Source organism: Artemia franciscana, chromosome 6 (genome assembly GCF_032884065.1).
Source record: "Artemia franciscana chromosome 6, ASM3288406v1, whole genome shotgun sequence".
In the NCBI taxonomy this organism is placed as follows: domain Eukaryota; kingdom Metazoa; phylum Arthropoda; class Branchiopoda; order Anostraca; family Artemiidae; genus Artemia; species Artemia franciscana.
Genome location: NC_088868.1, coordinates 8,232,418 through 8,245,219, shown reverse-complemented (window position 1 = coordinate 8,245,219; position 12,802 = coordinate 8,232,418). Strand labels below are relative to the sequence as shown.

At 35.5% G+C, this 12,802-nt stretch overlaps 1 protein-coding gene across 1 annotated transcript in view; it reads left to right on the top strand.

The window, feature by feature from the left end:
• LOC136027996 (zinc finger protein 28-like) overlaps positions 1–12,649 on the top strand; it is a 16,134-nt gene extending 3,485 nt beyond the window's left edge. Inside the window, exons 2-3 of the mRNA XM_065705523.1 lie at positions 2,109–2,273; positions 9,358–12,649. Of these exons, the coding sequence (XP_065561595.1) occupies positions 9,537–10,112 (576 nt within the window). The 5' untranslated portion in view covers positions 2,109–2,273; positions 9,358–9,536 and the 3' untranslated portion in view covers positions 10,113–12,649. The remainder of the gene's footprint in view (positions 1–2,108; positions 2,274–9,357) is intronic.
• Positions 12,650–12,802: the final 153 nt, after the last annotated feature.

Below are 12,802 nucleotides of genomic sequence, written 5' to 3'. Positions count from 1 at the left end.
TATTACCAACCATACGTACTTATGGCATGCGCAAAAACCTGCATAAACCATCCTTAACAGGAGTGAAATTAGGCAAATTAGGCCCTCTTCCCTTAGATATCGCAAAACCTTTGATCGCGTATGGCACGAAGGTCTTCTGTCCAATCTAGAAACATATGGAACTGATGATTTGCTATTTGAAGCACTTGTTGAGTTCCTTCGTCAACGTTCAATATGTCTTGCTCTCGTTGGCTCCATTTCAAAAGAACGCCCTGCTTTAGCTGGAGTACCCCAGGGAAGTATTCTTGGGCCGAATCTTTTGCTGTTTTTTGTAAATGATGGAGGGGATAGGTTTGTAAAAAAGTCTCACCACTTTCGTGATGAAATGACGACAAAGATTTCCATTACGATTCCAGCAGATTTTAGCAATTCCCATAGAGAGCTTCAGTCGATTTGAAAAAGAAAATAAGGTGTGAGTGTATCAAACATAAAAGAGCTCTTGATTCTGCAGGCATAGACTGTGAAGGATTACCCTTTTTTCATTTTCAAACGATAAGCACTAACAACAGTAGACACACTTTGGCTTCTTGGGGTTCATATCTTGTCAAGGGTGTTCCACAGTCACCGGACCTCACGTGGGTTGAACACCTCAGGAGATTCAAGATCCTACTGCTCCCAGAAGCTAGGAGTAATTCTTAGATACAAAAGCCTCCCCCTGACATGTCTGTTTTGACACTATTCACGTCATATATCAGATCAATCATGTAGTACACATCCCCCCCCTCTTTACTGGGGCTCTATTTAACCACATTACTCCTCTTCAATGTATCCAAAACATCATTTTTTTGCCTTGATTTCTTGAAACTCTGATGCCATCCTTCTACAGTCAATCCAGGATTGTTTTGATGTGGTGTTAATGTCGGTTGTCTACAAACACATATATTGCTCTCCGTCTGAGGAGGTTTCGAAAACCATTTCAGACAGAATAAAGTCTTTCAGACAAACTCGCCAAAGCAAAGCTCGGCAGGACTCCAATGTGCGGGGTACATCCCACCAGGAATACTTCAAGAAAAGTTTCGCTTTACAGTCCGTCGCCAAATGACCTTACAGCGAAAGTAATACCGGAAAATCCTCCTCTTGAGGCGTTCAAGCTAAGGTGTAATAAATACTTAAAAAGTAAAAAGCGAGACAAATACCTGGATTCGCAGCATATCATCTCTTGTGATGGAGCCTTGAAACCTGTAATAATAAATAAAAAACTAATTCAATATATGTAATTTACCCATAACAATAGGTAAATTGCTGAACTTGCATCCCTTGGTCTTGGATGTGGGGTCATGTCATACCCATAGGCATAGTTATTGGACCTTTCAATTATGCTGAACTGAAAACTATTAACATTTTTGATCAGACATCTTTAAGAGAAAAGGGGATATAAAAAAGGGGAGTGGGAAGGGGGTTGCTTTCTAATCACTCCTGACTCTTAAAATGGACTAGAATTTTAATTTTGAATCGAATAAGCCTCCTCCAATGTTTTGTGGCAACTTCTTTCATATGAAGTGGCTTGGTGAAAAGAAAATGATGCATAGAGTTGACTATGTTCTATACTTAGGCAGTGTTGATTATGTGGCTATTGTGTTGCCTATGATAATTATCAGGATTGTGAGCAGGAATTTGATTTAGTGGGGTGGAATTCTGATGATTATTATTGTGTGATTGCGTGTATGTATCAGTGTTTATTTGGGGGGGGGGGCTACATCCTTTTTTATAAAATTAGATAAATGTATCAGGCATGTATCCGGGGGTGCATCAGGCATATATACAAGAATTGTTTATAAATGAACATGAACCTGCTACTTGAAAATTTAGTGAAGATAGTCTGTGTGAGTAAGCAAATCTGATGAAGTAAATTTATAAACTAGAATAGACCACCACTTATCTGTCATATTTGAATTGTAAAGTGGACAATTGTTTAACTCAAATAAGTTGCCACTCCTTCCAAATGTATTTTCTCAAGTTGCTGTACTTAAGTCTTGGAATCATGTTAAAATCTTTCTCGTATTCTTGAAAAATACTAGGAAGCTTTTTCCTGAGAGTTTTAAAATTCAATTTAATATAAATTTGTTTAGAAGCTGAAGACATATATCCAAGTAAAATTGAAGAATCATTTGGATATCCTACTCTGTCTCCCAAACGCGAAGATACTTTGCTGTATGTCTTCCGTAGCCTACCTCAAGAGCTTAATCCTGACTTAAACCTTCTTAAACTGGAGTTAAATATTAGCAACTGTAAAGGTTAGTTTTCAACCATATTCCGAATTTTAAATGTTATTTGCTTTCTTATGCATTGAAATGTGGCCGAGAAAATTTAATTTTGACTTGTCAACTTTCTTGGTCATTATATTACACATTACCTGATAGGTAAAGTCTATGATAATTTCTTTAACCACATTGGCCTGTCATAATAGAAAGAAAGAAAAGATCAAAAATGGGGTTTTTAGGGCTAAATAAAAATACCGAAATAATACTCAAAGTGAATATTTTGAGAGGACAAACGCCTCTCTTTTTCAGTGCGAACAAAATAGTATATTCAAGAAAAATGCCGAAGAAAAAACCAACAAAACAAACGCGGAAAGTCACTGTGAAAAAAAGAATGAAAAAACAAAGAATTAAAAGATAAAAAAATTCAAAATAAGCCAAAAATTATAAGAATTAAAACAAATACCTAATAACCATAAAGCACGTCATTCGGCAATATCCACGATTTACACAAAATCCAAAAAAATCGAATCCAAACAGTTCTATTTTTTTGGATTTTGTGCAAACCACGGATATTGGCGAATGACAAGCTTTATACTTGTTAGGTATTTGTTTTAATTCTTTTAATTTTTGGCGTTTATTGAATTTTGTTTATCTTTTATTTTTTTTCATTTTTTTTTTCACTTTGACTTTCCACGTTTGTTTTGATGGTTTCTTCTTCGGAATTTTCCTTGAATATTACCATTTTGCTCACTCTGAAGAAGAGAGACGGTTGTTCTCTCGAAATATTTGCTTTGTGTGTTTTTTCAGTATTCTCGTTTGGCCTTTAAAAACCCCATTTTTGATCGTTTTCTTTCTTTGTGGTAGAGTCACGCTATGGGTCACGAATCAATAATATGTGTGAACCGGCTGTTTAATTGATTAGGTGTGTCAAAAGTAGCTGCCCAACCGTACGCTACCCCATTGTGATGCGATGATTATTCGAAATGTGAGGGGAAAGTTAGGAAAACAAAAATCTATGATTTTTGGTCTGAATAGGTTAATAAGATACATTTTATGGATCAATAATTCTATGTAATATAGCTAATGCTCATCAAGCTGTTGTTGCAAATCAAATCTAAAAATTTGACATTTGAAAAAACAGATGCTTCTCAAGTTTAAACTGCTAAGTTTAAACCGCTTTTAGGGGGCAGTAACATTTATGCTTCATTTTATAAACACAAAAACAAATGTTTAGATTAAAAGTAAAATTAAATGGTCACAAATGACAAAACAAAAGTTGAGACTGCGCTTGGTGGAAAAATTATTTTTAAACAGTTTTTTTATTTTTTAATATTCTCTTTAAGGATATTTTTTTTCCCTTTTAGGCTTACGAATGAAAGTAGTTCTTACTGAGACTGCTACTATTTCCAGCTGCGACTACATGTGACTGTGACTACTTTTGATTACGACTACGAGTATTTGAGACTGGGTCTACTTGTGATTGTAACTATTTGCAACTGTGACTTTTGCTACTTGCGACCTCGATAGTGACTCCACGCTTTTGAGACTAATAACAATAACTTGCGACTGCAACTACTTCTGACTTTAACTACTTATGGATGCGATTTCTAACGATTGTGACTACCACTATTACTAATTAATGCGGCAACTATTTGTGACTGAAACTACTTTTGACTGCAACTATTTGCGACCGCAGCTCCTTGTGACAAGAGCTGTGACTACTTGTGATTGCGACTTCTTGCGAGCGCAACTACTTGTAACTATTACTATTTACCCTGCGATTGTGAATTGAACTGCAACTGCTGGTACATCGATTGAGCTAAATCAAAAGAGTTTTAGCTTATCTGGGTTATCAAAATGGCATACATGTAATATCGTGAGAATGGAATAGGTTACTTAGCCAAAACTTTCAGGGAAAGCTGAGTAGGGTTTAAAGCTAAATCATAAGAGGCTATATGTTTCTAGATTGTCAAAAGGGTATATCTACGATATCTACGGATTGGCTAAGTTTATTAAGTTGAAACTGTTAAGGCACGATGGGGGTGAACTAATTCAATAGGAACTCTGCTCTTTTAAGTTGTCAAAAGGGCGGCTCTTCAATTTCTCAGGTCTGCGTAAGGGTATTAAATTGATATTTTCGCGGTGTTTTCAATTTATGGTAGATTAACATTTGTTCATATTGAAGAGTGTAACATGATGGCGGTCAGGAAGACTTCAGCCTTATAGAACTCCGTTATAGAAATCCGTTTGTTTGAATAATATTCCACGTACCCACCCATCCAAAAGTTTTTTAATACAACTATTATTCATATTTGTTGGCAAATTCTGTCCATAACACAAATACCAAACCGCAGTTTTATTTTTGAGTAGATGAATCACATAAAGATTTACACATGTTTCTTTTATTATCAAATAAAAAATTCAATTATTAAAAACGAAGAGAAATAAAATATTCTTTTCTACAAAAGAAAGAATTCTAAGAATCGTTGAGAGCTACCTTACTCTTAAGATTATAAGACATAGAGTCATATACCAATTTAAGTTGAAACCACTATCATTAACCAAAATCCAAAAGGAACAGAAATTGCAAAAAAAAAAACAATCAAGTTAAATTCTTTACTTAATTTCTGCTTGCAACAAATTTAATTTATCTGTTTCTGTTTCTTTGAAAATCTTTTGTTGAATTTTATTTTGAACCCAAGTTGAGTCCAAGTGCAGCCAAAGATTCCCTGGGTCCATGCCAAAAAATAATAATTTTGATGTCCTTGTCACTTTAAATTTACTAAGCAAGTTGCCCTTTTGCTGCCCTCAGGAATATTCAGGAATAAATCTTTATCAGGAATAAAGATGTATCATTAAATATTTCTCAAATTTCAGATCAGGCTTTTGATTATTATAAAGCAAATGCTGATTCTGAGTAAGTAGTTTTATTTCCTGGCGGGCTTTAACATTTCTTCTTTATGTTTCAAGGGTATTTATCAGAAGTTCTTGCTCCTCTTCAATCTAATATTTTTCAGTTAAAATTGCTATTGAGCGCGCAAAACTTGTCACAGCTAATAATTTTTCAGTCAATTTCTGAAATCAATACTTAAAAAAAAGACTCAAAACTACCAGGGTCGAAATTTTCAGGTCTTTTGAATCTGGCTGACGCTCGTTATATCGAAACCCTGAGTAAGCCTATTCAGAATTCTTTCAAGAATTCAGAATTTGGCATTTTTTTTATTGACGGTCAGGAGGGGGTGGCTAAACCTTCAACGAACTGTATGGGTGACTGAGGAGTTCGAGCCCTCTCTCCTACATTTTGTTGGCACCTTTGACTTTGAGTTTATGAGAAGAAAAGGTTTTTCAATAACTCGAAATAAAACATACATTTTCCTCCATGAAACAATGCTCTTTTATCCTGTAATTTCCACATACAGTCTTAAATGTAAATAAAATATATAGTTGGTTCCCATTTATAGTACCAAGCACTAATATGGTCTCAAGTATTACTCACTAATATTTTGCCTGTGAATATTTTTATCATTTATTTACACTAAATATAGCACAAGCAAAAGCGAGCGACAAAGAAAAAAAAAACATGGTCCTCAGAATCAAGCTTATGGAGGGACCATAAAGCATTTATAAAAATACATAACACACAAGAAAATGACTCAATATATTAAAATAACCTATTAACTATGAAATTGAAAATGGCGCAAATAAGTTCAAATAAATGAAGAATAAGGAGGAATAATAGAAAAACAGAAAAGAGGAAAGATAAACTAACCAGGGAGAAGAATTGCTGGGTAAAAACTACGGAAAGACCCACCAATAAATTACCTTCACGGAGAGAGATAGAACATCAGAACGGATAGATTACATAGTAGACGCTAAATCACATATAATAATAAAACACTGGAACAATACGAGGAGTACTAACAGAAAGGAAGGTTTCTGAAAATGATTTAGAAAAAGAGAAGAGGGACTTATAAATTGGGATAGAATTAAAAAAGAAGAAAAGGGAGAAAAATTACTAGACTAGACCTGACGAGAAACTGTATTTGCAGAGAGAGAAAGAGGGACATTAGGAGGGGTGGTTTCCATAGTAGAGTGGATCGATAAACAGAAGACCTCTGAGCTGCTGTTGATGATCGCTGTTGATGGATAGAATTGAAAAAGAAGAAAAGGGAGAAAAATTACTAGACTGGAAAGACCCGACGAGAAACTATTTGCAGAGAGAAAAAGAAGGACATCAGGAGGGGCGGTTTCCATAGTAGAGTGGATCGATAAACAGAAGACCTATATTTTGAAGGTCCGTATATTATTGGTCCATAGATTACATAGTAGACTCTAAACCACATGGAATAATAAAACACTGGAACAAGACGAGAACTTTTAACAGAAAAGAAGAAAAAGAGAAGAGGGACTTATAAATTGGGATAGAATTAAAAAGAAGACTAGGGAGCAAGATTACTAGACTGGAGAAACCCGACGACAAACTGTATTTGCAGAGAGAAAGAGGGACAACTGGAGGGGTGGTTTCCATAGTAGAGTGGATCGATAAACAGAAGACCTCTGAGCTGGTGCTGATGATCGTTTTTGTAAAATAAATCTGCGAGAGAAACTACGCAGAGAAGAAGAGTACCTACCCTAGCCTGTCCGTGAAAAAAATTGCTGTAGGGGTGGTGGAAGAGTACCTAGAAAAGCAGAATGCGCTAAATAAAGATTGCTTTTACCTGCAATACGATCCAGTGGAATTATTCCAGTATCATTGTAAAAGATCAAAGGAAGGGTTAAGCCTGTCTTAACCGAAGAAAAACTACTAGGTGCTGAACCCCTGCAACGAATAAAGTCTAAAACATGAGTTATGTCCAATGAAAGAAAAGAGCGACATTAAAATTAGATCGAACAGGGCTTATCCTATAAATAAGAGGTAACCCTTCATCCTCTCAACAACAAACCCTCCTCTTAACGCTTAGTTTTCACGGGAAATCTCCTGGAAGTATTTTAGAATGCAGTAAAGATAGTTTGTAGTTTAAAGTGTTTATTCATCTACTACCTAAGCCTGTCTTTAAATAAAAATGCTACGGAGACGGTGGAAGGGTACCTCTAAAAGCAGAACGCGCTAAATAAAGATCAGTTTTACTTACAATACGATCCAATGATACTAGTATCAAAAATATAGATTAGAAGAAGGCTGTAGCAGCAGGAGAAGAAAAGTAGCCTTACTGCCTTATTATGGGCTCTTTGAAGTGATCACAAAAGAGATCTGGTGATACTACCACAGAGGAAGAGTAGGGGCAGATTAAAGCATAATAAAAAAAAAGCATTGCACCAGGGGAAAGAAATGATTTAATCCGATGTAACATCAAAGTTTGACGCATGATGAGTGAATGGGTGCGAGTAATATGGGGTCTAAAAAAAGAAAAGAATCAAGAAACGCACGAGAAATTTTCTCGTAGCAGGTTCAGGTATAATATCGTTCCCTTAAAGCAGGATGAGTGTCTCCTGTACGTCAGACATGCAATAAGGGATCCTGAAATATATAATGGCTCTCTTCCTGCTGTTGAGAGCAACATCAATTGACAAGCACCACTTTTTCACTTAATCAAGAAGAGCGTGAGCTACAGAAGTGCCAGGTGATAGGTCTATTCCAGCAATGAAAAATTTGCTGTCATGAGCAAAGAGGATAGGGTGGACTTGAGTATGAAGACCATTAACAAGATCATTAACATAAATTAGAAGTAAAAGTGGTCCAATCACAGAGCCTTGTTGGACACCTTTCGACATAGGCGAAATAAAGGAAGAAGTTCGATTAACCGAAACATAAGCTATCCCTGAGAGGTAAGATTAAAGTTTCTGGTGGGATTCCATGCACTCCAAACAAAGATAGTCCAGGGAGAAGAACATTATGTTTGACCGTGCAAGTAGCTTTGAAAGAACAAGAAATAGACCCAAAACACACGACCCCTTTGTCCCCAACTTGCTCGAATCTTGTGGCACCTGGAATGGCATGTAAAGTAGAGAAAGAGAGACGAAATCATACTGATGGTTATTTATGACCAGCATTCCAATAGGAAAACCTTATGTTTCACTCTCCATCTTTTTCCCCTTGCCTCTTAGCAAACTTTTGGGGGATGCCTGCTTTTTGTCCTTCCTTCCCCCCTAATTGATGGAAAAAGGCACAATCCTTGACAATCTGTCATCCTTCGTCTGTAAAATCTTTTTAACCTTTTTTATTATAGCCCTATAAGGTAGAATTGAACCACATTGTGCATAGCTTATCGTCCAAAATAAGGACAGTCTAACCAAAAACCTGCAACTCAGCCTTTTGAAGGGCCTAAGCTCCAGAAACAAGCTTAGTCACCGTCATTTATATTTAATATTTTAATCATAATCTTTGAACTACCCTTTTGGTAGCAAAAATAAATAATTCACAAAAGAATTTTTTTTTTAGTTAGGGAATGTGTTCTTAAATGGTAATCAAAAAGCATATTGCTTGTAAGAAATTTCATACGACTTAGTGTTCCTTTGATAAAAAAAAAACTAAATATGTTTCTTATGGTTTGTCAGTAAAATATCAAGAATTTCTGGGAATTTCTCGCCAAGTCTATAATCAAGGTGTGCAAGCTAGGTATTACTGTGCACACCAAGAGAAGCACACGAAAGTATTGGTATAAATTCCTTATATTCTATTGCTTCTTTATATATTAAATAATTATGAGTTGTAGTAAGCTGAGCCATATTTGTAAGTTAATCTCTCAGTCAGCAATTTTATGATTTAAGCATCTCATATTATATAACCTAAGAACTAATCACCCTGTCTATAAACATTCGCTTTATCAGCATGGAAATTCTTACTTTTGATTTTTTTTTGTTCTAATGAAACATTAGACCGCTTAGCCAAAAAATGTGTATTTCATATTTCGGACACCCCCCTCCTTGGAAAATGGTTTCATAATTTCGTAAAGTTTAAATTTGTACTTGCAAGTTTGAAATTGTTTTGATTTGGTCCTTCTTAGCCTTCATTTTAGGCAAGAATTTCCACTTAATTTATTTGTATAGGCTATATTTGTGAGCGGTATACTACTGTATGAGTTTCTTCTTTTACATAGTGTTTGATCTCCTGTTTTAGGTGTTAAAAGTGCTCCATTGTCATTCAGTGGTCAAGACGCGGAAGAAGACACAGCTCATTGCTGTATTAACTCCTCCAATACATATCTAAAGCCAGAAGTTGACTTAGGGAGACCAGGTGAAAGCAATTTCTCAATATCCAGTGGTGATTCAGATGGTGATACGATCCTGATTTTAAATATGTTCCAAGATGCCGCAAAGCCGCACAAAAGTTCTGTGTGTAAAAAGGGTTTTTCTACAAGTAAGAATTTGGCCAAACACAAAAGAATCCACTTCGGAGATAAGCCACATACTTGTGAGCTCTGTAAGAAGGCCTTCTGTCAAAAATCTCATTTGAATAAACACAGAAAAACCCATACTGGTGAAAAGCCTTACAAGTGCGATATATGTCAGAAAACATTTTCTCAGAACTTGAGTTTGAAGATTCACACAAGACTTCACAATGATGGAAATTCGTATGAGTGTGATCTATGCCATAAAAATTTTCCCCAAAAATTTCAGTTGGACTTGCACAGAGTTGCCAATAGCAGTGAAAAGCCGTACGAGTGCCACATATGTAAAAAAATATTTTCTCATCTATTTCATTTCAATTCCCATCTAAAAATACACAGTGGTGTAATATATGATTGTGATGAATGCAGTAAAAGCTTTTCCAGAAAGTATTATTACAATTTACATAAAAAAAAATTCATAAAGGCGGAAGTCCGTATGAGTGTGGGGTTTGCAATAAAACATTTTCTCAAGGGTGGCATTTGAAGAGACATTCCAGTACCCTTACCATCACCGGTCCTAATTTACCATCCGTCGTCACCTCTACTCAAACCCTTCTGAATAGAGTACAGGAGTGGTGTCTCGTTAACTGCATGACCATTAAAAGCAAGAAAAGTCTGGTGGTATTATTTCGAACCCCTTACAAAAAAAATGAAGCTCAGCCAGCACTTGGCCTAAAATATTCAACCAATCTCCTCCCGCAGGTAGAAGTTGCCAAGTTTCTTGGTGTCCACATAGACTCCTCCCTATCATTTGCAACACACGTGTCCTATATCAGAGCCATAATTTTGCGACAGGTAAGTATGATTAATCGTGTGAATTATTTTCTTCCTCCCGATATCCTTGTCACCCTTTATTATTCTTTTATTTACCCATATATCTCATACTGCGGATCTGTATGGGGCAATACTTTATCCTTCAGTTACCAATGAATTAAAATCTGCTCAAAACCGAGCCGTCAAAGCAGTTTTTCGGTTGCCACGACTATATCCCACCAAGGACTTGTACTCCGATTTTGGTATTATCCCTTTTGAACAAATCATCAAAAAATTAAATCTATCCCTTGCATACTCCGCTTACCATAAAAATCTTCCTCCCCACTTATTATCTTATTTTATTAGTAATAATTCTGAAGGTCCCTGTCTCAGTTTATCCAACCGTTCTTTCATTGTCCCCAGGTGTATCTCTAGTTCCGCCCAGCGATCCCCAATTTATAAATCTGTACTTCAATGGAATTCAATACCCTCCAGTGTCGAGCTATCCACAAGTTTTCGGACGCTATATAACAATGTACTAAAATCTTGATATTATATTTCTCTAAAAATTCAATTTGCTCTAATTACCCATGTTTTCTCTTTTCTTTTTTTTCTCTCTTCTTCATTTTCGATTTTTTTTTTATTGTTTTGGTCATTAACCAGTTCGCTTCTAGGATCTTTATTATTGTTGTTGTCATCTGAATTGAATTGACATACCAATGAGAAGTCATTGCATTGTGATTTTTCCATTAAGGTCGAACTTGAATAAAAATCAAAGCACCTCCTTGCCAATAAATTTAAGCCGAGTTTAATGTTTCAAACTGCTATTTATACCATGTTATATGTGATTTATCTACTACACTGGTCACCGGTAGATTGTAATGCATACCTATGCTGCATTATGCTATTGGACACAATGTAGCAATTTACTGTTATGTTTCTTAATGAATTTCACTGCCATCCGATACGCCTTCTTCATCTTACACTGCGGTCTATTTACCAACGTTTTTTTCATTAGTCTTTTTTTAATGGAATTAATCTAACAAATTTTATTTAATTACATCTTATCTTTATTTAAATTAATTATTTTTTCAAATTTTTGCATATTGAGTTATCATAGCAGGATAAGATAAAGCTAAAAGAAATTCAAAGGCTATTGCCCTTTCTCTCTACTTCAAAGGTCATACTTAGTGGTAAATTGCCTCCGCTTCCCACCCCCCCCCCCCCCCGCCATAAATTTACCCCCACAGAATATTCCCCCTATATATGAAAATGCACAGCCAAAGAGAAAGCATGAAAAGCAGAATAATGAAGAAAAAAAGGAATTTTGAAACATTCTACCTATATTACAAAATATAAGCAGAGCGAATGACGCAGAAAATCACGTACTTTTTTTTCTTGTATTTTTAACTAAACTAATTATTTTTTCATATTTTTGTGACCTGAGTTATATAGCAGGATGAGATATAGGTTTAAGAAAATACAAAAAATGTGAAGACTATTGAAAAGTTGACCTATGATAGAACGGCACAAATACTACAGGATGGGACTAAGAATCACGAATAATTACTTTCAGTTGACTTGGTGTGGTACCCATCAGATCAGATGCGTCAGTAGCCAAAAAGCATGAGAGGGGGAAAATGGATTTAAGTGACTGTCTGGTCTTTTTTACTGACTGATCTGGGTGACATTCCAATCAAAAATAATTTATAAGAAAATAAACACACACCCATGGTCTTTTTTTTGTAGAAAAAAAAAGTAAAATCCTCATTTTTTGTAGATAGGAACTTGAAACCTCCACAGTACGTTATCTAATATGCTGAATCTAATGGTGCACTTTTCATTACTATCACTTACCCTTTTGGGGTGTTTTCCCCATGTATCTACAGTCAGGCAAATTTTCTAAGATATGTGGCATTTGTTGCGTACCGTTAAACTCATTAGACGCCATTTAGGATATTAATTACTAAAAAGAATTTCATTTTCTTAAGTTCCTCTAATGTCCTGAAATTCCCTACGAAAAATTTCGAGACGGCGAGGAAAAAAAAACCAAAAGCTAATAGCCCAGATCAACTGAGATACTTAGTCTTATTTCTTAATTTTTTCCAACAATCTCGTCAAGTAAATACATCTTAGGAACTCCTTCTTACCCCCCTTGTATCCCTGGCCATGGAGCCTTTCGAGGGGGAAAGAGTGTATTGTAATTCCATTTTGAATTGTATTTTGTGCTGTATTGTATTAAATAATAATAAACTCCTTCTTCTTCTTCTTCGCAACAACAGTCTGAGATGGTTCCTGATCTCCAAAACGCAAAAGTAGGAAACTGTATTCTACTTCTGTATAAGTTTTACTGAGATCTAATAGCCCCTAAACTATATACTCGGTTGTTAAATATTTAAGGTCCTCTCTTCTAGAAGAATC